Raw genomic sequence first — 24,883 nt, 5'->3', positions numbered from 1 at the left:
AGCAATATCTTCATGAGATTTTCGACATATTGTGTAACACAGCACACTCAGGCATCTGAGCCACAGCCAAATTAGTATCCGCCAAAGTCGTGTGGACCGGAGTGCACAAAGATCGTCATGCATGGCCATGTGCAAGACTGATATGCCAGTTTAATAAGATCAGCAGGCATGCCTTTGCAACTACTGCTCACTTCCCAATGCCATCAGCTTGGTTTTTGCATACACCTGATGCTTTTTGCACATACATGCAGACATCATAGGGGCGCTACCATACTCTAGGAGACAATGTTATCTGCTCACAATCATCAATAGTTTTACCAGGTGGCCAGAAGTGTCATAATACAAATGGTGTGTGTGTGTGTGTGTGTGTGTGTGTGTGTGTGTGTGTGTGTGTGTGTGTGTGTGTGTGTGTTTTACAATGTATTTACATTTTCCAGGTAACTCGTAATTACAAACAAAATTCAATTAATTTTCATTCTCCATTGTGTCTATTTGTCCACAAATTTTCTTCAGTATTTCTTCTTCTAATTAATGTCTGATTTCCTTGTGTCAGCAGTTAAAATGCATAAGACTGTATGACGTTACAGTCACCACAATGCTGATGGATAGTAGCTTCGTTAACAGAGACAAAACCAACAGGTTGTACCATGAACTTGACTGCCTCCATACTTTGCACCCTCAATTCCCATCAATCATACAAATGTAGGAGTCTTACACTGCTATTTACTGAAAATCGACTGCCAGCAATCCAAGTGATACCTAACACCACAGCCCATCTCTCCTACAATTGAGTCCTTACTGTACAGTCCATTCTCTCCCAGTTTTTGCTGCTACTAATAGTCATATTCTTAGGCTACATAAATCACAGCCTGTGCAGTAACTCACCGAGCAGTCCAGGTGGTGCAGAGCAGCAAGTGCCCGCCAGCCCCAGCCGCAAAGTAGCAGCCGAGCCAGCGGCTGCAGGTCCTCGCTGTGTGGCGGGCATAACGCGTGCACCTCTGTCAGTAGCTCACACCCGATCAGTGCTGCCACTCCGGTCGGGGAGCTGCCACTGCCACTGCTAAAACATTTGAATATCGAAGGATGTTTCATTCTGAGCAAATTCTGGGCTACTATTTTACTTATTTAATTATTGGGTTCTGTGGGACTGTCCAAGCCAAAGACACTCAGTTGTGTAACAAGCCACTATGTATTTTACAGATTGTCAATTAAAAAATTTATAAACGGAAGACCTAAAGAATGAATAAAACACACAAAATAACCGAAGAACAATATGCACAAATAACACACTACAGAGAGAAATTTTCCGCTACTGCGTGGAACTCATGTACAGAGTACAAAGAGTGTGCCACAAGGAAACCTTTCAACTTGTAGCTGAATACTTGGGGTTTAACTTTTTTTCCCCAGCTCAGCTGGAAGCCTAATGACGATTAAACCTGATGGATACTGGACACCGCTCTGTACAATGTTTATGGACACGTTATCCAAGTAACTGCATAACATTTTACATCAACTGTCTAATGCATGAGTGTCACCGTTTATTGTGAATGAGTCATCATGCGAGCTCCATGGTATACAGTCACTACAGAGAAACATCTATAGAAACGATACTACTGCATCATAGGCAAAAAACAAAGCATAGGGCTATAGATAAAGAGATGCTCAATGAAATGTGTTTGGCTGTCAAGAGAGCAATGCATGAAGCGTTCAGTGACTACTGCAACAGAATAATGTCAAAATAAGATTTACAAAAACGAAATTAATTCTGGTTGAATGTAAAGGCTCATAGCAACACCAAATTAGTATCCAGTCACTCCCAGAAGATAATGAAGATGCTGGAAATGAGAAATGATGGTGTAGGCACACAATGGTGAGGTCTTTAGTGTCTGTATGAAAATGTTACATCCACTCTGCAACACAATAAAATCTCTAGGCTAAAGGTTTATCTTGGAGTCCAGACACTATACAAAACTTTGAAATCTTCACCACACTCGCCTAATCATCAAAAATAGAGGGTAGATCCCCACCTGAATCTGCTTCTGCCCATTTATCACACTATAAAACATAAACTGTTTAAATGTGGTGTACAATGATTTGAATGCCACAGGCATCACAGACAGGAAGTCTTCTCATCGGAGTAGGAAGCTACATGTGAGGGGACAGTGGCCAACTCAGAGGCGGGTCAGGGACACTTCACCCCACCTAAGTGACCAACAGGAGAAACGCCACAGTTGGCTTCACAAAAAGCAGCTTACTGTCTGTCACTGCCAGTCACTCCTCCTCCCATAACTGTGTGGATCTCTGACTGACCAGCGAGATGACAGCCTGCAGGGGAACAGCACAACATGTCATACCCCTGCATGCCTTGTTGGTTCCCTCGGTCTGCCTGTTCATTTCCTTGAATTTCTACTTGCCCCAATGCCCAATAGAATGACACCTGCTTTGCCCACTGTTGATGGAAGTAAGTATGGTTGGTCATGTATGAGTTATACCATTTTCTCTCCTGAGTACATGTAGAATGATTGTATCTCCAGAGTACATGTAGAATGATTGTAGGGCAGTAAGGGAATCAGAGCAGATGAATACTGTTTGCTCTGAAGACACCTCATTTGCTCCAGTAAGATATCATATGGATCTCTGCGTTAAATACATGATATTCACAGTGAAGGCGGCTCCAGAAGACACAGTTGGGGAACACTACTGAATGGAAAAGGAGCCTCCTTTTTTTTAACCCACCAGTGTATGCAACTTTAAAACTGTGATGCCAGCTAAAACTTTAAAAAACAGAGAGTAAAATGTAAAACCTAGAGTTAAATCTTTCTTATAATGCATCAAGTCTAAAACAATTCTGGGCCTTTGTAGAAGCCAAGGTGGAGATCTGCTCCAACCTCAGCATAAAACTTTAAAACCAACCACACTCATCTCTAAAAGGCAATCTTTCATGCAAGTCCCACAGGGTCTCATCAACCATTGTTGATTATGAAACAGCCTTCAAATTGTAGGCTGACCAATGGCATAATATGCAGATATGTATATTGTGAACAGTATTTTATAGGCCTGTCGCAACATGAGTAGTCATTGCCTGATGTAAAGTGGCAGCTCATCAGCCTCAGTGGAAAGGCTCAGTATAAGGTTGATTCTAAAGCCCCTAGTGGGCAGCCAAATTAATTTATGGTACACCATGTGCAAGGTTTTTAAATAAGAGGTCATCCAGACCCATATGTCGTGCATACACAATCAAGCTGAGATCACACAAGGGCTCTGTAAAACTGAAGAACACAAGTTTGTTCTATTCCCCAGGAATTGTGGTGAAGACATTTTAAACTACTGAGTGCTTCGAGTACCCCTATTTTCAGGTCACTAATGTGTGGTTAAGTTTAGAGTCAAATGTAAGGCCCAGAGATCTCATTATGTATTCAAAATTAAGAGCAATGTCCCTCCTCCTCAACTCAGGAAAGTTTAGAACAGAATGTGAACCATTAAATAGAAAGCACACAGATTTCTTAGTCGAGAATTTAAAACCCCCTCTCCTCTGCCCATTCATTCAACTGTTGAAGAGTCAGCTGCAGCTCACGAGTTGCTGTTGCTGGGCTCCAGGTGGGACAAAATACAGGGAAGTTGTCAACAAACAAAAGAACAATGGACCAGAATTTAACTACAGAAGTGATACTATTAATAGCTATGACAAAAACAGTCACGCTTAACACACTACCTTCAGGAACACCATACTCCTGCCCCAAGTGATCAGAGAGATGTCACCGACTCTGTATTTAAAATAGTAGCATAGATATTGATGCCAAAAAAATATACCTAGGAGGTGATGCTGGTGCAGGAAAGCATGTATTAATAGCCACTTCCAGAACGGCCAGGTTATCAAAAGTGGAGTGGTAAGTCCTGAACCCACACTGATAATGACTAAGGAGCTGCATGGATTCTAAGCTCCAGGCAAGGTAGCCATTGACCATCTGCTCCAAGGTCTTTCCCCACATATCTACAGTGCAATCCAAGAACAATGGCAGTAGGCGCATGTCAAGACACGGACAAGGATTGCATTGTTGACAGTTCCAAGTGACAGTTGTGGTACATGCGTGTGCATGCCCTTCCCCAGCCCCCCCCCCCCACCCCTTTTTTGTTACGGTTTTAGGGAAAAAAACTGCTATGGTCATTAGCGGCCATTCTGTGGCTTAGGGAAGGGTTAAAAAAAAAATAAGAACAATAATTGGAAATCTGCAGCAATGGGAGTGAAACTCAAAAAGTAGGGAAACTAAAAAACAGAAGGAAAGCTTAGAAAACCACTACAGAAGGGGGGTTGTTTTCCCCAAAGAGCTTCAAATGACCGACTTCATCTCACTGACATTGATAAACTCGAGGACGCGAATGGCTGAGCGCGTGTTATCTGCTAAAATGGAAGATATATCAAGCAACAGCTGTAAACGGGTGCGTAGCGGAGTAAAACAGGGGCACTGAAGTAAAAGGTGTCTCACCATCCACAGTTGAGAGCAGTGGGGACAAAGCGGGGGATGATTGCCGCTTAAAAGATGTCGATGGCTAAAAAGACTGTGCCCTATCCAGAGTCTAGTTAAAATTACCTCCTCCCGACGACGAGTTCGGGAGGAAGAGGTCCAAGCACAGGGAAGAGCTTTCACATCCCGCAGTTTATTATTGGGGAGTATAGACCAATGTGTGTGCCATAAAAGAGCAACACAACGACATAAAACACTCTGTAGATCGGCAAAGGGAACCATGCAAACAGCAGGCTGAGTAAGAGAGACTGCAGCCTTAGCCACTATATTGGCTGCCTCGTTTCCATGGATACCAACATGTCCTGGGATCCAGAGGAATGCCACAGAGACGCCCCCCAAGTGGAGCACGTGGAGGCAGTCCTGAATCCGGTGGACCAGAGGGTGGACAGGGTAAAGAGCTTGGAGACTGAGGAGGGAGATCAGCGAATCTGAGCATATAATATACTGTATCCACTGATGGTGACTGATGTATTGGACAGCCTGGAGAACAGCGTACAGCTCTGCAGTAAAAACTGAACACTGGTCGGGAAGCCAAAATCTATTATGGGTGTCGCCAACAATATAGGCGCTCCCAACATCAAATGATGTTTCTGAGCCGTCGGTGTAAATAAATGTGACATCCTTCATTTGTGCGCATAGAGCAGCAAATGCCAGACGATAAACGAGAGAAGGGGTACCATCCTTGGGAAGTTGACAAAGGTCACGGAGCAGGCACGTCCAGGGGTGGAGCCAAGGCGGTGCTGTACCCGCAGTTGTCAAGAAAGTGGAAGGAAAGAGAATATAGCAGTTGACGGAAACGGACTCCCGGTGGTAGTAAAGAGGAAGGGTGGCCTGCATACCCTAAATCCAAGGAGGCATCGAAAAAAAAAAAAAGGTCAGGAGCCAGATTAGCAGGCTTGGAAGACAGATGGCTAGCATAACGACTCAGAAGGACAGCTTGCCGATTGGATAGTGGAGGTTCAGCAGTCTCAGCATAAAGTCTTTCCACAGGGCTGGTGTAAAAAGCTCCAGACGCTAAATGCAATACACAGTGGTGGACAGAGTCGAGACGCTGAAGAATACAGCCAAGCAGAGGAGTAAACTATGCTTCCATAGTCCAATTTCGAGTGCACTAAGGTGTGATATAGGCGGAGAAGAACCACTTGGTCTGCTCCCCAGGAGGTACCATTCAGAACAAGGAGGGTGTTGACGGATCACAGACAGCAAGCCGAAAGATAGGAAACGTGGGAGGACCAGCACTGTTCTCTGTCAAACATAAGTCCCAACAATTTAGCGACATCCGCGAACGGGAGGTCAACAGGGATGAGATGTAGGGAAGGAGGAAGAAACTCCGCACGACACCAAAAATAGACATAAACGGTCTTACTGGGAGAAAAGCGGAAGCCGGTTTCGATGCTCCAAGAGTGGAGGCGATCGAGACATCCTTGAAGGTGACGTTCACGAAGGCTGGTCCATTGAGAGCTGTAGTAGATCGCAAAATCATCCACAAAGAGGGAGCCCGAGACATCGTGAAGGAGACAAACCATAAATGGATTAATGGCGATGGCAAACAGTACAACACTTAGCACGTAGCCCTGGGGCGCCCCGTTTCCTTGGGAGAAAGTATGGGAGAGAGTAGTGTTCACCCGCACTTTAAATGTGCACTCTGTCATAAATTCACGAATAAAAAGGGGTAGCCAACCTCGAAAGCCCCAAGAGAACAATGTGCAGAGGATGCCCGTCATACAACAGGTATTGTATGCTCTCTCCAGATCAAAAAATATTGCTACCACTTGGAGTTTCCTGAAAAAATTGTTCATCATATAAGTGGAGAGAGCAACAAGATGGTCAACTGCAGAATGATGCTTTCAGAAAATGCATTGGGCAGGGCAATTCACCATATGCTCCAAAACCTTACATACACTACTCATGAGAGAAATGGGGCAATAGCTAGAGGAGAGATGTTTGTCCTTTCCAGGTTTCGGAACAGGAACGATGATAGCTTCCCGCCATCTTCTGGGAAAAGTACTGTTGGTCCAAATTTGATTATAAAGGCGAAGGAAGTAACACAGACTATGGTATGATAAATGCAGCAAGATTTGGACGTGGACACCATCCAGTCATGGGGAGGAACAGTGAGAAGAAGAGAGTGCGTGTTTGAGTTCCCGCATGGAGAAAACAGTATTATAGGTTTTGCTATTTTGAGAGGAGAAAGGTAGAGGTCGCACTTCCGCTGCCCATTTCTTCAGGAGAAAGGCTGGCAGGTAATTTGAAGAGCTCGAAATCTCAGTAAAGTGTTGACCCAATGAGTTAGAAATTGTGACTGGGTCCACTAAGGTATCATGTGCGACAGTGTGCCCAGAGATCCGGGAGAAGATAGGTGCGCCAGATAACCGTCAACTTCGACTCCAAACATCTGAGCAGGGAGTGAAGATGTTAAAAGAGCTAGTGAAGAACTTCTAGTTTGCCTTCTTGGTATCGCGGATGACGCGACGGCATCATGCATGTAACTGATAGAGGATACAGCTGGCCAAAATAGGACGGTGACGTAAAATGCGTAGCGCACGTCTCTGCTCATGTATTGCGTCATGACACGCCTCGTTCCACCAAGGAACTGGGGGGCACCGGAGCAAATCAGAGGTGTGAGATATAGAACGTTCCACGGCTGTAAGAACAACTTCTGTAACATGAGTGACCTGATCATCGATGCTAGGAAAGTGATAGTCATCGAATGTCGCTATAGACGAAATAAGTGTTCAATCAGCTTGGGCAAACTTCCAGCGTCTCGGGCGCATAGATGGCAGTTGTGGCTGCAATTGAAGGACACAAGTAAAATGGTCACTCAAGTGTGTATCAGCAAGAGCGAACCATTCAAAGTGCCAAGCTAGCTGAACATTACCGACTGAAAGGTCCAAATGAGAGAAATTTCTCGTGGAAGCAGACAAAAATGTAGGTTCCCCAGTGTTGAGGCAAACAAGATCCACTTGGTGGAAGAGGTAATTCAATAGAGAGCCTCACAGACAAGGACGCGGAGGTCCCCAAAGCAGGTGGCGGGCATTGAAGTCCCCAACCAGCAAATAGGAGGGCGGGAGCTGACCAAGGAGATGAAAGAGATCAACTCTTGCCAACGGTGTGGACGATGGAATGTATATGGTACAAAGACAGAAGGTGTATCCAGAATGGGAAAGATAGACAGCAACAGCTTGGAAGGAACTGTTTAATGGGATTGGGTGATAATGGAAAGTATCATGGAGAAGAATCAAAAGTCCCCCGTGTGCTGGAGTGCCATCAACAGAGGGGAGATCAAACCCGACTGACTGGAAATGAGGGAAAACAAAGCGATCATGAGGATGCAGCTTTGTTTCCTGAAGACAGAAGATGACCAGCGAGTAGGATCTTAAGAGGATCGACAATTCATCCCGATGGCTCTAATGCTGCGGATATTCCAATGGATAGGGTGGACAGAGAAGGGAAAAATCTTACCACGGTTCTTTTCACTTCAACAACTGCTGAGAGCCGGCGGCCGACAATGTGGAATGGCATTCAGCCAAAGGCAGAAGATCCTGATCTATAGGTTGTTCGAGGGCAGCTTCTGCCACCAGCAATCGGCCAGTTGATCGGCCGCCAGCAGTGCGCCTTGGCCACATGGAAGACGGCCAAGGGCAGTTACCGCCAGGTGGTGCTGTAGATGAGACTTGCCGTGGTGGAGAAGGAGAGAAACTTGGTTTCTTATAAGCCTTCTTGGAAACAGGACATTGAGGTGAGGGAGGAATTAACGGTTGTGAAGTCGGGGTACGTAAAAAATCTTCATGAGTAGGCTCTTTTTTGGAAGTCCAGGTGTCTGATTTTGGGGCTTGTGATTTAGCAGGAGCCAATGAAGGGTGACCCATAAAGTGAGCAGGTAATAGTGGGGAGGTTGAATGGGCGATCTATGCGCTGGCCGATCTGTCGTCCGTGGCACTAAAGGTGAGGTCACAAGTCTGCGTGGCTGCCTCCTTAGTAGGCCGAGGAGATGCAAGGACAGTGCTATATTTACCTTCTGGAGGCACAGTGGGCTTTTTACTGGCGAATAACTTACGAGCAGCAAATATAGACTCCTTTTCCTTCACTCTGATTTCCTGAATAAGCCGTTCATCTTTGAAAATGGGGCAATCACTAGAGGAAGCAGCGTGGTCGCCCATACAGTTGATGCAACGAGGAGCATCCTTGCCACACGTAATGCATTTTGCCAGATTGGAACACGACTGGCTGGTATGATTAAACCACTGACATCGATAGTATCGATAGGGTTGGGGATGTAAGGGTGGACTGAAATTATCTCATAGCCCGCTTTAATGTTAATGAACTCTGTCAAATGTCAAGAAGATAGTACGGATTGGTACCAAGTCCTTGTTAACCCTTTTCATAACTCGACGTACAGCCGTTACGCCCTGGTCAGACAGGTAGTTTTGAATTTCTTTGTTGGACCATCCGTAGAGTGAGTGTGTATAAACCACCCCGTGTTATGAATTTAAAGTGCGGTGCGCTTCCACCCGGACAGGGAAGGTGTATAGCAGTGGAGTTCGTAGCAATTTTTGTGCCTGGAGGGCACTGACTGTTTCTAACAACAAAGTGCCATTTCGCAATTGGGAACAAGACTTTACAGGACCTGCAATTGTGTCAACACCTTTTTGACTAATGAAAGGGTCGACTGTGAAGTCTTGACCTTCATCTGACCTAGAAACAACAAGGAACTGTGGCACTAATGAAAGAATTGTCTGTGGCTCAGACTCATCTAACTTTCGCTTGTGAGCAGAAATTGTAGACCTAGAGGAAACCATTGCGGAAGCATTCCCCATGATTACTGGTGTCTCCAATGGCGTGCCCCTTCCTTGTGGGGGCCCTCTGAGGGCACTCCCGCCTTAGGTGATTGTTCACACCTCAGGTCACACCTCCTGAGAAACGGACGGAGGGAGCAATTGGCACGTCTAGAAGGTACCAGCTCGGGCAATCACCCCTTCCTGGGCCTGGCTATTACCAGGGGGTACGTACGTGTCCTACCTGTCTTCCCGGGGTGGGGAACTACACGTTACCCCGTCACCGGCTATGCATGTGTCTGCCTTCAGACACGGACAGGGAGGAAAGAAAGAGAAAGGGAGGAACAAAGAAAAGGAAAGAAGAGAGGTCTCAAAATGCCACAGCGGAGAAGAGGGTAAAGAGAAGAGGCAAGGAAAAGAGAAGCCGGGCATAGACATGAAACATAATCCCACTGGGGGAGAAGGGGAAGGGAAGAGGCGGAGGGGGGGGGGGGGGGGGGGTTATGGGAGATGGGGAAGGATGTGGAAAAGGAAGGTATGCAGCCCAGAAAGGAAAGAGAGCCGCACTAGCTCGGAGTCTCATGCTCACCACGCACGTATCCACAAGAGTTGTGGACCCCCTGAGGGGGCCTTCCCCTTGAAGAAAGCCTATATCCTGCAAATTAGGTCTCTCACTTCCTTATGCATACTGTATCACTTACCACCAACATAGACAATGACAGCTCACAACATATGGGAAAAAAAATTCACTAAACAACTCGCTATGATAATGTTTAATGCTCGCATTAGATTTGGCATTCACAGCAGAGCACTCAGAACACTACTGAACGCTCATTGGCTGTCGGACAATGTGTGACATAGGTGCACAGAACAAGCCTAAACTCGACCGCCGGTGTTCGTGACTCCAACTATAATGATGGCAACACTATGATAAATATTCAGTTATATCCAGTCATTTCCCAGTTTTAAAAGTGAAATTAAAATTGCTTCTCACTATGAGTCGAAAATGTGACCTGACACCTAATTGAGATTAAAAACGTAGGGGGGATTCCTTTGAGTACCCCCGTGAATTGCCATAAAGTGCTATAACTGACACTATCATAACCAGGTGATGTGTTATGAACTGGAGGTAACACAGAATCCAGTTCTCGCATGGAGAATGGGCAGCTGTATTCTTCATCAGCGGTGGAAATGAAGTCTCATCTGCCATCTGCCCCTTTCAGCTGTCTCCCTGTGGCACTGGAAAGCTCAATCCTGGTTGGCAGTGGCAGTAACTGTGGCAAAATAGGCTGCCACAGTCTGGGCAATGTTTCGCAGGTTGGTCTGGAGACCTTCATTTCCCATTGTGGTATCCATGGGGCACCTCTCCCTTTCCTGGAAACCCTACTGATGGTCTCCAACATGACTGTACCCCTAAATGAACAATTTAAACTTTTGTCATGATCTCTTCTTGCTCTCCCTAATAATTCAGCAACATGGTCTCACTAACCACCTGATCATGATGGCAGAGCAGCATTCATTGCTCCACCATAGTGTAGGCTGCATTTTCAGCTGGCTTAAAGACTGCAGAACGGATGCTTGAGCAGTGCAGTGGATCGTTTGAGTAATATGATTCACCCACTCCTGGACAGTTGGAATCCATCCTTGATAAGTCCAAAATCTTTTGGTATGACTCGATACTTTCTTCACTCTTTAACGAAGTGTTCAGTATTAAGCCTGGATTTCAGACTGTTAATACCAACTAGCAAAAATACAAGTATTCCTAAGGCAGCACTCATGAACTACATCTTCTATCAAGAAATCAAAAGCACTGTCTTTAATGATTTTACAAATGTGCCGTAGCATATATCTCACACATGGATAAAACTTATACTCAAATTTTAGTGTGGGGGGGGGGGGAGGGGGGGGATGCATAGCTCAATTTTCAACTTTTCCCTTACAAAGGAAAGCAAAGGAGTATTGCCCCAAATTAATTCTTATACCACTGAAAGATGAGTGAAATAAGTATTAGGGACAGTGGTGTTGACAAACAACTGAAATAGTTAAAACTGAACAAAACTCCAGGGTCTGATGGAATCCCTAACAGATTCTTTACTGAATTTGCAACTGAGTTACCAACTCATCTAACTATAATCTATAATAGATCCCTTGAATGAAAATCCATGCCTAGTAGTTGGAAGAAAGTACAGGTCACGCCCATCTATTCATTATCTATGGAACAAGTACTAATCTACTCTAATCTAATCTAATGCGTGGTCAACTACTCTTTTAAACTTAAGCCATAGGTGTTCAACAGGTTCCGTCCTGTGCTGAGAGTTTCAATTCTTCACCAAAATGTGACACTACTGCTTTTTTATTTAGTTCATTGAACATATATATCTCTCTAATACTTTTAAATGCCCTTTGTACTATGGTAATCATTGCTGCCACAACCACATCATGGTCACCGATACCAGTTTTGAGGCCGACATCCTCCAAGTGGTCAGGTCTATTTGTTACCATTAGGTGTAATCTACCTCCATCACGAGTGGGGTTCAAAATTATACATTCTTGTAGTTTTCAGAAAGGTATTTAGTAGGCTTAATGTTTTGCAGGATGTCTTGCCATGCCCCCATTAACAAAACCTTAATTTTCCCAACCGATTGTTGAATGATTACGAGGATTACGGTATGACTGAAGAACTTAATACAATCTTATTGAAATCTGACAATATCTGTGCAGCTGTTACAAAGAGTAGACCTACTAAGCTATGGATGACTTTAGCATTTATAAGAAGTCTGAGGTTACTATCATTATTGTCTGGCTGGTCAATACTATACAACATGAACAAAAAGGTTCCGAAAAGTGTGTGTCTGGGACACACAGATAGTCACAAGAGAATGGTTAGCAACAGTAGGGAGACAATGCACTGAGGAGAGAAAAAGTGAATGAAAATTCGGTGTGACAATCACGTGTGTTCAGAACTGAATGGATAAAAATCTGTCTGAAGTTTCCCTTGGACATACTGGACAAACTTCAAGGCCAGTTTTAATGGTGACTGCTTAACAGAAGTTTGAACAAAACAGGGCGGCGTATATAAGTCATTCTGTAACAATGAAACTTCTGAAAGCATAGGCCGTAGCTTCAGCTGAGCGTAACCAGCGGTTTCTCCGTTACTGAAATCTGAGATGTTATGTAACAAGCATTTGAATAAGAATCTACACCTTTTAAAGTGTTCACCATAATCCAATTGTTTTGCTATATCTGTGAAACTATTATTAGATACTGTGCTAATGCCATAATTATTATTTATTAGACTGACTTACCAACATGAGATTATTTCATTTGCATCTTTTCCTTCTTTCACCTGCACTAAAAATTCGGACAGGAAGACATCCAACCATGCCGACTTCTGTCAACACACAAAAGACATGCATCGTTGCTTAAAAATCACTGCTGTATACATCGAAATTAACTCTTTTATCATCTGCTGCCAAAATTACTTGACAAGTAGATTTATGACGTAAGGGGGAAATTGAACTACGCGAAAGCATTTTTTTTAAATGACGAAAATATTGAACGATCATTTACCTCGTAAGAGCGATGTTCTGCTTGAATAAAATATTCCCACAACTGTTGGAGCTTTGGAACTGTCATATTGTGCTTCACTTTAACGTCACAAGAGATGCTTATTTTGTGTACACATAGCCGATTTAGTAACTCCACAAAAACCAGTCATAAACGTCAGCTTGCGATTGATAACGTTGTTGGCATCATAAAAACATGTATCGTCCTTACAGTTTACAATCCAGCGTGCATTTTCTGTTATGTAACTTTCACTTTTTGCCGCACCTGCCACTTTGAAGGCTGAAATGTCACGCCGTATGAATTAATATAGAATACTACATTTGTAATTACACCTCGTGGCATCAAACTACACTTGAATTGGAATTATAAAATTCTCGCTCACTGGGTGATAAATCAACGCATGTAATACACTACGAACGTAAACTATGCTGAGAATTTATAACATCAAAAATCAAGCAGCCGCTTCTGCACTGGGTCACAGTGCTTTTAATACATTGCCCTCTGGTGATTGCGTCCGAAACTAGCAGTCACACTATTAGCAGTAGCAGTATCTTTGAGTACAACGAAAAGTCGACAGACGACAACGTTGATTTGTAGCGGTAGCGGGAAAAAGAGCGAGTTGTGCTGAAAGTGATTTGTGGTGTTAAGTGAGGGCACGTGTGTCTGATTACTTTGTATTGTTTTATACATAAAGTGTAGAGATGGTCCATACAGCTCATCCCGAACTGACAGAAGATGAAGTGGAATTATACGATAGACAAATTCGTCTTTGGGGCCTGGAATCACAAAAGCGGTACATCGTCACTTCCTTGTTCAGTTTGATATTTATTTATTTTTTTCGATTTTTTAATCTCTTATCTTAGTAATTACTTGTAATTTTTGTGCAAATTGCTGTGTACTTCTGTTCTACGATTTGATTGTTTTGCTACTGACTATTGTTTAAGTTAGCGTTAAGCGACAGGAAGTCAATTCTTATGAGTGGCAAAACGATGTTCCTTTTAGGAAAAATCTGTATTTCTGTTCTAAGAAGACGAAAGTATATGCATCATTCAGCGACAAGCATACCAGTGTTTTGCATTCGAACGTGCCTAATCCGAAAGAAAATTTTCTTAAAAAATAAAATTTAGGCTGTGCAAAATTTAAGCCCAATATACAACAATGTCATGGTAGTATGAGGATTTCAGTAGGGGGCTGCAAAAAGTCGTTTTAACACTACAACAGTGTTGTCGAAATCTGAGGCTGTTCATATTGAAACTAGTTGCAATCCAAAGGAGATATTTGGATCAGATGCAAAACTTTTTGTACCCAAGACATTGAATGTCAAGGCGGTGCCATTCTCTATTTCTGTCCAGCTTGAAGTAAAGGTTGAAGCAAAATCAAACGTGATAAACTTTCAATCAATTTTGCGACTAATAATGTTTGTACATATACAGTATGTTGAGTGCCCATTAGTAATCCCGTAAAGAATTTATTTGGTAAGAGTTCTGAAGAAGGTATTTGGGACTGTTCTGTAAATGGGTCACTTCATTGTAATGGGTGTTACATCCACAAAGATGAAAACTGAAAACTTTCCTTGCAGCCTCAACAGAATCCAAATTTAGGAAGCGAAAGTATTTCCTCCCAAGTTTCTGATCCTTTTGATATATTGTAATCTGAAGTTTATTTTAACAAAATGGAGTAGCCTTACAAATGAAAAACAGGGTGTAATGGGTTACACAATTCGGACATGAACCTTTGTATGGAAGTTGTAAAAGTTTGATTTTAATGTACAGAAATTAACAAGCTTTTGTATAAATCAAATATGTTCTCAGTTTTCTTTTCTGCCCCCGTGCTGTGACAGGTGTTACATGAACTGTAACACGTGCTACATTATGCTAATATTTCTGTTTTACTCAAATTATTAGTGACACTCTTTCTGTTTTCAATAACACAAGCCTATTAAAATTTAATGTAACCAAATTTCCATGTAATGGCAATACATTTGATCTAAATAATCAAATTATCATTTTTTTAATTACTAGAGAATACACTTCTGCCAGCACAACATATTTACTATATAGTCTATAACATAATAGATTAAATTAGGAACATTTCAGTTAATATTGTTATACAGATATTTTAGTATGCAGTAGGTGTAATTAGCTTTAAACACCTTTTTCAAACACATCTACACTTACACTGAATTCATAATACAGGATGTTTTCTTGTGACTTGACACCAGGTGTTGGTGACTTGGGGACCAGCTGTCTAAATTTTTCAAAACAAATGTCATTTTATCAGCTTTCAAGATTTTATTACTGTGGCCAGAATCTTTCAGGTACATAATTTTAATGCCGTCTTCATCGTCAGTTTGGATCTGGAATGTGCTAACGTATCGGAACTTTTTTTCTGGTGACAGAGGCCTTTACTAAAACAAACACACCAGACTTAATTTCGGATATACCAGTGCTGTAAATTGACATGGGAGTCACTTGTTTCACTTGTCATCAACCTACATTCAGAATTCCTAGAATCTGTGGAATCAAAACTTCTTCATAGGTTAATAGTCGTACTATACAGTTACTCGTGATCATATTGGATTACAGAAGCATCCGATTCTTCGACCCATGACGTCATGAATATGGTAAAAATGACCATTCTCAGTATCTCCATTATGGCTCCAATGACGCCACTACATAAACATGACAACAAACACGAAAATACGTATAAATACAACAAAAACATCTCCCTCCAAAAATATAATCAAACTAATGGGACATGTGCAGGAAATAGAGGATTTTAGGGTGGGGACAAGCTAAATATAAAAACACACACCACGATCCCAAATCGCACAAAAGACAAAAAACAACACAAAATTCCCACTTCTGCTACACCCACAAAATCCAGATGAATCGGTCACTTCCCTTCACCTACATATCAGCACCTCAGTAGTCATTAGACATCATGAGAGAGCAGAATGGGGCACTCTGCAGAACTCAACGGACTTCGAACATGGTCAGGTGATTGGGTGTCATATGTCTGTATGCAAGATTTCCACACTCCTAAACATCGTAGATCCACTGTTTCCGATGTGACAGTTAAGTGGAAACATGAAGGGACACATACAGTACAAAAGCGTGCAGGCTGACTTCATTTGTTCACTGACAAAACCACCGACTGTGGTAGATAGCCCTAATGTGTAATAGGCAGACATCTATTCAGACCATCACATGGGAATTCCAACTACATCAGGATCCACTGCAAGTACTATGACAGGTAGGCGGGAGGTGAGAAAACTTGGATTTCGTGGTCAAGCGGCTGCTCTTAAGCCACATATCGCACCAGTAAATGCCAAACAACGCCTCACTTGGTGTAAGGAGCCTAAGCATTGGGTGATTGAACAGTGGAAAAACCTTGTGCGGAGTGATGAATCACGGTACACATTATGCCGATCCGATGGCATGGTGTGGGTATGGCAAATGCGTCTGTAGTGCCAACAGTAAAATTCGAGGTTGTGGTGTGGTCGTGTTTTTCATGGAGGGGGCTTGCACCCCTTGTTTTGTGTGGCACTGTCACAGCACAGGCCTACATTTATGTTTGAAGCACCTTCTTGCTTTCCACTGTTGAAGAGCAACTTGGGGATGGTGATTGCATCTTTCAACAAGATCGAGCACCTGTTCATACTACATGAGCTGTGTCAAAGTGGTTGGACAATAACATCTGTGTAATGGACTGGCCTGCACAGAGTCCTGACCTGAATTCTGTAGAGCACCTTTGAGATGTTTTGCAATGCCGACTTTGTGCCAGGCCTCACCGACCGACATCGATACCTCCCCTCAGTGCAGCACTCCGTGAAGAATGGGCTGGCATTCCCCAAGAAACCTTCCAGCACCTGATTGAATATATGCCTGTGAGAGTGGAAACTGTCATCAAGGCCAACACCATATTGAATTCCAGCATTACCAGTGGAGGCCACCACGAACTTGTAAGTCATTTTCAGCCAGGTGTCCGGATGCTTTCGATCACATAGTGTAGCTCAACCGTAAGTGTCGATACCACAAAAAAAAACTGCAACTACAAAAATTGGAATCAGACCGCAACTATTGATATCACAAAACCAACACCTAAAACAAAATAAATTGGAATCGGACACTCCCTTAACCTATGTAGGCCAACCACAGTTGACGATACCAAAAAACAAACACCTACCACTGCAATAAATAAAACCAAACCCACAACAAATCAAAACCCCCACAAAACATCACAACTCGTGAACAAAAGACCCAAAAAAAGACTACTTACCACCAACAAATTCAGGTGCTACACACTAGGTTAGCCACCCCAATCAAACGCACACACACACACACACAAATAAAAATAACTCCCAAACCACCCACAACCCCCCCCCCCCCCCCAACTTCTCCCCCCACCCTAACCAACAATAATTTGCCAACAGATAAAAACCACAATCACACATTACAACTCAAAAACAACTGCAACAAAAAAGATCCTCTGCAACATAATCATAAAACAACTCCCTCCCACCCAACCCACCTAAATCAACAACCTATACTCACAACCCCCCTACACACACACACACACACACACACACACACACACACACACACACACACACACAAAACCAACTAAACCACCCTTGGCTTGTACGTCTTGCTCACTGCCCTCAAAAAAATGCGAAAAATACAATACTCCGCAGGGATGCTCTTCTGCCAGCAGTACTCATCTAAATGAGATTTGAGGTTAGAAGAGTGCCTCTTCCTCTCCTCCCTATGACTGATGTAACACCCCCCACTCCCCCCCACACACTCGACTATTGAATTGGTACACGCTCCAGTTTTGTAATTTTTGAACTTTAAACTGTGGTTTTCAACTAAATGATCATAACCCCTCTTCTCCAACTCTCTATATGACAAAAAAAGCATCTGACACTTCTGTACTCCCCTCCTCTACACAGGGTTTTACAAAAAGGTATGGCCGAACTTTCAGGAAACATTCCTCACACACAAATAAAGAAAAGATGTTATGTGGACATGTGTCCGGAAACGCTTATTTCCATGTTAGAGCTCATTTTAGTTTCGTCAGTATGTACTGTTACTTCCTCGATTCACCGCCAGTTGGCCCAATTGAAGGAAGGTAATGTTGACTTCGGTGCTTGTGTTGACATGCGACTCATTGCTCTACAGTACTAGCATCAAGCACATCAGTATGTAGCATCATCACGAACGTGGTTTTGCAGTCAGTGCAATGTTTACAAATGCGGAGTTGGCAGATACCCATTTGATGTATGGATTAGCACGGGGCAATAGCCATGGCGCGGTACGTTTGTATTGAGACAGATTTCCACAATAAAGGTGTTCCGACAGGAAGAAGTTCGAAGCAATTGATCGCCGTCTTAGGGAGCACGGAACATTCCGGCCTATGACTCGCAACTGGGAAAGACCTAGAATGACGAGGACACCTGCAATGGACGAGGTAATTCTTTGTGCAGTGGACGATAACCCTAATGTCATCGTCAGAGAACTTGCTGCTGTACAAGGTAACGTTCACCACGTCACTCTATGGAGAGTGCTACGGGAGAACCAGTTGTTTCCGTACCATGTACAGCGTGTGCAGGCACTATCAGCAGTTGATTGGCCTCCACGGGTACACTTCTGCGAATGGTTCATCCAACAATGTGTCAATTCTCATTTCAGAGCGTACGTTTGTATTGAGACAGATTTCCACAATAAAGGTGTTCCGACAGGAAGAAGTTCGAAGCAATTGATCGCCGTCTTAGGGAGCACGGAACATTCCGGCCTATGACTCGCAACTGGGAAAGACCTAGAATGACGAGGACACCTGCAATGGACGAGGTAATTCTTTGTGCAGTGGACGATAACCCTAATGTCATCGTCAGAGAACTTGCTGCTGTACAAGGTAACGTTCACCACGTCACTCTATGGAGAGTGCTACGGGAGAACCAGTTGTTTCCGTACCATGTACAGCGTGTGCAGGCACTATCAGCAGTTGATTGGCCTCCACGGGTACACTTCTGCGAATGGTTCATCCAACAATGTGTCAATTCTCATTTCAGAGCAAATGTTCTCTTTACGGATGAGGCTTCATTCCAACGTGATCAAATTGTAAATTTTCACAATCTACATGTGTGGGCTGACGAGAATCCACACACAAGTGTGCAATCACATCATCAACACAGATTTTCTGTGACCATTTGGGCAGGCATTGTTGCTGATTGTTCCATAAAAACACGGGAGAACTGCCGGATATCAATAACTTCCTGCCACGATATTTCGGCGCAGAGTCTTCTGGCCATCTTCAGGTGAATGCCACTGTAGTAGTACTGCCGAGTACGCGCTGGGCTCCGCTATTTAAAGCCTTCTGAGGTGACATTGCGCATGCGCTGCTCAGCGTGCGCGTTCATAACGGCTCTGTGCACTGCGCCTCGCGCCCTCCACTGTGAAAGCCTGGCGTATCGGTGTCAGGTCGATTTCCATCTTTATGCAGATAACTACGAAGTTTCTCTATAACAGGATTCCAAGCAGAGTTCAGCTGATAACCGCTATCTCGATTGATGAGAGTCTCGTTGTCAGACAGTGTTATTTCCACAGATTCATTGATAATCGAGCTCCAAAAGTTTGATGTATGGGCCAAAATTTTTGTGTCGTTGTAATTCATGGAATGGTCTGTGGAAATAAAATGTTTGGCGATTGCGGACTTGGTGGGTTGGAGAAGGCGAGTATGCCGTTGGTGTTCCACAATGCGTTCCTGCACAGTTCGTGTTGTTTGCCCTATATATGATTTGCCGCATTCACACGGAATTTTGTAAACACCTGGTTTACGCAGGCCCAGATCGTCTTTAACGGATCCCACCAGTGATGAAATTTTGGAAGGAGGGCGAAAGATGACTCTCACTTGATACTTTCTCAATATTCTGCCTATCTGTGAAGAAATATTCCCAATAAATGGTAGATAAACAGTCGACCTGAAGGCCTCTTCCTCTTCCTTGTTCCGTCGTTTGTAGGTCTTCATCACTCTGTTCACTTGCCTAGGCGAAAAGCCATTCTTCAAAAATACTTTTTGCAGATGTTCCAGTTCCGCTTGAAGACTGTCGGCATCAGAGATAGTATGGGCACGGTGGACCAAGGTTTTGAGAATGCCCATTGTTTTCACTTGAACGATATAGCTAAAACGAAATCCACAATACCGAAAACCAAAACCACACACAATTCAACAAACTAGTATCTTTCATTTCACTTCACCTATATAGCCCAGCCAAAACAATGTCACTGCACCATAAAACGAAAATCCACCCATGTAACTAATATCGAAAACCTAACCTCACCATGTAGGTAAAACAAACTACACAATACCTACAAATCACAATCCAACATAACTATTAACTACACAACACACAAATTTTTAAAAAAAGTGCATTAACACTAATTTTGATATACAAGAAATGCACCTTATACACATGAACACCCATAACTCTCAACCAAAGTCATTTAACACACAAATCTAGCAGTCTAGCAAAAGTAAAAATAATATTTCATAAAGCCACTGTCTCAAATAGCCAGTCAACACTTCTCAAACAAAAAACCCAAATGAATAGAAATTCATTCGTTCTCTCATTGACATTGCCACGTGTTCTGAGATGCAGGAGCTTCAGTCAGTCTCATACTGTCTCCACAGATGTTACACTTCACATATCCTTTCAAAATGATAGAGAGCAGGAATCAGTTGTCATTTCGTTTGTAGGTTTATTAAAGCAGACCCTGATTTTGACTAGTGACTAGCCATTATCAATGTAGTATTTGAAAGTTTTTATATGCTCGGCTCCCGTTACAGTTCATTCAAGATGGCTAGTACGTGAAATCAGGGTCTGATTTAATACAGCTAGAAAGGAAACATCGACTGATCGCTGCTCTCTGTCATTTTGAAAGTCACATCACAGTTGCTGAACACCTTAACTTTTCTAACGGAAAGTAATTTAATGACACTTCACATACTCTAGGTAAACTGAATAACCGTAGGAATTTGTGATGTACATATCATCCCCAATTGTGGCAAGCAAAAATCCAGTCATGAACTTTATTGTCAAATCCATAACTAGCTCAAAACAAAACTTAAAATTAAATCTCCAACCATAAACATCACACGTCACTAATAATTCCATACCTGAAAATGACGCTATTGCCAAAACTGGCAACATCAAAATAACCCATTAACAGACCACCACGAAATCTTCCAGTAGTATTCTCAAAACAGCAATCAAGAAGTCCAATGAATCACTAACAGCATTCACAAACAACTTTGAAACAAGCTGCCTCCACTAGATCACATCACAAAATACTCCAACATGCCCTCTGCAGACACAATCTATTTCAAGTAAGCCATATCACAATGACATGACACAACACATTTATCTCACTGGTCAAAGCAGATGTGTGGTAACACAAACTTCAGTTGAGCCAGCACTGCTAGCAAACATTTGCACATATCATTATTTTCAAAAGTATATTTTGTGTGAGATACTTACACATATTTGTATAGTCCTTATATTCTGTACATAGATCTCTATATATACTTAGTTTATAAAAGGTTTCCATTGTTTTGATGTATAGAGCACGTGGGGTGTCTTCTTACCCAACTACCTTTTGAATGCATACAAGACAAGTTGAAGACATATCCCTATACTTTACTCCCCATATCCCTGATTAATGTTATGAACTGACTGAGAACTACTTCAGGCTCTCAACTTGGCTCATGATGTGGCCACAGGCTCTGATTTGAATCATAATCAAATGATCAAACATCTGAATGTGATTCACAGACTCCATCTACTCGGGGTCTTCCACTGTATTTGGTTAGAAGGTGTTTTCCCTTAGCAGTAGAGGAATAATGTCATAATCCCAATCCCAAGGTCCATTGACAGCTACCAACCAATTAGTCTCATCAGTGTTCAGTAGGATGGTAGGTAAACGATTATGCTGATTTCTCAAGTTATTGGCTGGGAGGGGGCGGGGTCAGCACATAAGGCATACTACACTACATGACACCATCGTATTTTATGTTCCCTCCGTGACTGGAGATTTTGAAGTTTCCTACGGGTTTTTGCTGGTTTTGGTTTGTCAGTTTTTATCCATCGGGTTGTTTTGTGTTAGAGTGGGTGCATCATTCAGTTCCACATGGAATCAAGTGCAGCGTTCTTAGGGCTCCATGCTAAGTATTACACTTTTCTTTATTAGGGGTAGGCTAGTGATCTCTGTAGCATCAGTGATCACTCCAGAGCTGTATGACTGTGACTTCCGCTTTTGGTACAGCCGTCAATCTCTAGCCTCAGCTGAACACCAGCTCCAAGGAACCATCAGAAAGATCTCTGTGTGCATACTATCCCATGGCTTCCAATTTTCTGCCTTGAAGACAATAGGGGTCTTGCATTCCTCTCATTTTACCACAGTTTGTCCCAACTCAGAATTCTAATCACATACCCAGCTCTTGGACCTTGTTATGCGGTTGTGATTTTTGGGACTTGTCTTTGATAAAAAGTTGAGACGGCTGCCCATATTTGCCATTCTAAAACTAGTTGTATGTGGAAACTTAACCCGCTTTGCTTCCTTGTCCATACCTCTGGGGCACGGGTGATGCTGCTCTAATCCGTATTTACCAGGTCTTGGTGTCATCTCGACAAGACTACAGTTGCCAGGTTTATGGCACAGTAGCACCGTGGACTTTGAAATTATTGAACCCAATACATCACTGTGTAGTAAGACTGACCATTGGCATCTTCTGAACTAGTCCCATAGACAGTCTCATTGTCAAAGCAGGGACTTTATCTCTTCAGTTCTGATGGTACCAACTGTTGTTCAGTTACACAATCACTATACAACGAGCATCACACTTATCAACATGAATGTTGTATCAAAGGCACAATCATGTGTTGCCCACTGCACTATAATCAAGTTTTTCACAGTACATGATGTAAAAGCGTCCAAAATTATGAAAATACTTGTGGCACAGTTCGGAGACGACATCCTGAGGAAGACTCTTAAGTTTGTGCTTGGTAAAAGTAGTTTTTACGAGGACGAGAAACAATTGAGAATGCAGCTCACTGACGTCACCTGAAGACTAGCATGACTGAGGAGCATTGTTAGACAGCTTATCGAAGACAATTTGTGAACAGCAATTGCTGAGATTGCTGCAGAGGTAGTGCTCAGATGATCATTACTGAGAACCTCAGATGTTGGATAGTGTCCCCAAGGTGGCTGCCTTGTCTTCTCACTACAGAGCAAAAATTTTATTGTATAGAGGTGTGCAAATGGCTACTGACATGCTACCAAACTGAAGGGGAAAATTTTTTTCACTAGTTTGTGACTTACAGTGAAACATAGGTGCACCATTACATCCTAGAATTGAAAAAAAGCAGAAAAAATGGCACTCTCAAAGTGTTTGTGTGCAACAGGCTGCTGTCACAGCTACATTCACTTTGCGAAAATGGGATCAAGAAACTGCCTATGTGCCAGGAACAATGTTTTTATATATATCTAAAAAAACAGATGATGTGACTTACCGAATGAAAGTGCTGGCAGGTCGATAGACACACAAACAACCACAAACACACACACAAAATTCAAGCTTTCGCAACAAACTGTTGCCTCATCAGGAAAGAGGGAAGGAGAGGGAAAGACGAAAGGATGTGGGTTTTAAGGGTGAGGGTAAGGAGTCATTCCAATCCCGGGAGCGGAAAGACTTACCTTAGGGGGAAAAAAGGACAGGTATACACTCGCACTCACACACTCATATCCATCCACACAGACACAAGCAGACATTTGTAAAGGCAAAGAGTTTGGGCAGAGATGTCAGTCGAGGCGGAAGTACAGAGGCAAAGATGTTGTTGAAAGACAGGTGAGGTATGAGCGGCGGCAAATTGAAATTAGCGGAGATTGAGGCCTGGCGGATAACGAGAAGAGAGGATATACTGAAGGGCAAGTTCCCACCTCCAGAGTTCTGACAGGTTGGTGTTAGTGGGAAGTATCCAGATAACCCGTACGGTGTAACACTGTGCCAAGATGTGCTGGCCATGCACCAAGGCATGTTTAGCCACAGGGTGATCCTCATTACCAACAAACACTGTCTGCCTGTGTCCATTCATGTGAATGGACAGTTTGTTGCTGGTCATTCCCACATAGAAAGCTTCACAGTGTAGGCAGGTCAGTTGGTAAATCACGTGGGTGCTTTCACACGTGGCTCTGCCTTTGATCGTGTACACCTTCCGAAGGTGGAGGCAAAGGTGCCGGCTGCTTGGGTGGGAGTACCAGGGATGCCAGTGCTGAGGGACACAAAGGCACTGGCCCAGCAGCTGTGGAAGCGCAGACAACAGCCTCACAGGAATAGCCAGTAGCAGGCTTCAGAGAACTGGACCTCAGAGGAGCGGCAGTAGGCAGCGACATCCACAAGGCAGCTGGGTCCACCCCTGCAGCGGGGATGCCCTACTAGGCTTCGACAGACCTTGATGGAGGAGGCAGCTGCAGCAGACCTACAGCTCTCACTGTAGCACAAAGACAGAACTGATCATGATGACATGCCACCTGCTTGTCAGTGGTGCTAATCGTACAGTGGCGGTTGCTGTGGCAGCTATGGACTATGGCCGGAACCCATTTCAGTTGGTGGCCAAACCACCACACCCAGACTGCGGAGCCAGGACTGAACTGTGATGAGGGCCTCATCGTCAGATGTTGGTTAGATGGCATGAGCAGGTGGAAGAAGGTGCGGGGTTGGCAACGGTGGAGCATCTCAGCTGCACTTTGAAGCCCCACAGACGTAAATCTGTAGAAACTCTAGAAGCACATGAAGGCGTCTTCTGTAGAAGAGTCCACGACGTATTTCTTCATTTGAAGAGATGTTCTGCCTCAGATTGGGAATGGAAAGGAGGAGCACTTACATGTTGAATGCTGTACTGGGCACAGAATTCATGGAAGGTCTGAGAAACAAACTGCAAGCAGTTAGACACAAAGTGCA

General features: G+C 43.4%; 2 protein-coding genes across 2 annotated transcripts in view; one reads left to right on the top strand and one right to left on the bottom strand.

The window, feature by feature from the left end:
* LOC124803150 (lysosomal-trafficking regulator) overlaps window positions 1–13,333 on the bottom strand; it is a 593,053-nt gene extending 579,720 nt beyond the window's left edge. Inside the window, exons 1-3 of the mRNA XM_047264331.1 lie at window positions 12,869–13,333; window positions 12,604–12,689; window positions 886–1,060 (exon numbers count right to left, since the gene is read on the bottom strand). Coding sequence (XP_047120287.1) covers window positions 886–1,060; window positions 12,604–12,689; window positions 12,869–12,934 — 327 coding nt within the window. The 5' untranslated portion in view covers window positions 12,935–13,333. The remainder of the gene's footprint in view (window positions 1–885; window positions 1,061–12,603; window positions 12,690–12,868) is intronic.
* Window positions 13,334–13,424: 91 nt separating this feature from the next.
* LOC124802728 (SUMO-activating enzyme subunit 1) overlaps window positions 13,425–24,883 on the top strand; it is a 54,699-nt gene continuing 43,240 nt past the window's right edge. The window contains exon 1 of the mRNA XM_047263695.1: window positions 13,425–13,658. Coding sequence (XP_047119651.1) covers window positions 13,567–13,658 — 92 coding nt within the window. The 5' untranslated portion in view covers window positions 13,425–13,566. The remainder of the gene's footprint in view (window positions 13,659–24,883) is intronic.

The sequence above is a fragment of the Schistocerca piceifrons genome, chromosome 6, assembly GCF_021461385.2.
Source record: "Schistocerca piceifrons isolate TAMUIC-IGC-003096 chromosome 6, iqSchPice1.1, whole genome shotgun sequence".
In the NCBI taxonomy this organism is placed as follows: domain Eukaryota; kingdom Metazoa; phylum Arthropoda; class Insecta; order Orthoptera; family Acrididae; genus Schistocerca; species Schistocerca piceifrons.
This window is presented reverse-complemented; position numbering and strand designations above follow the sequence as displayed.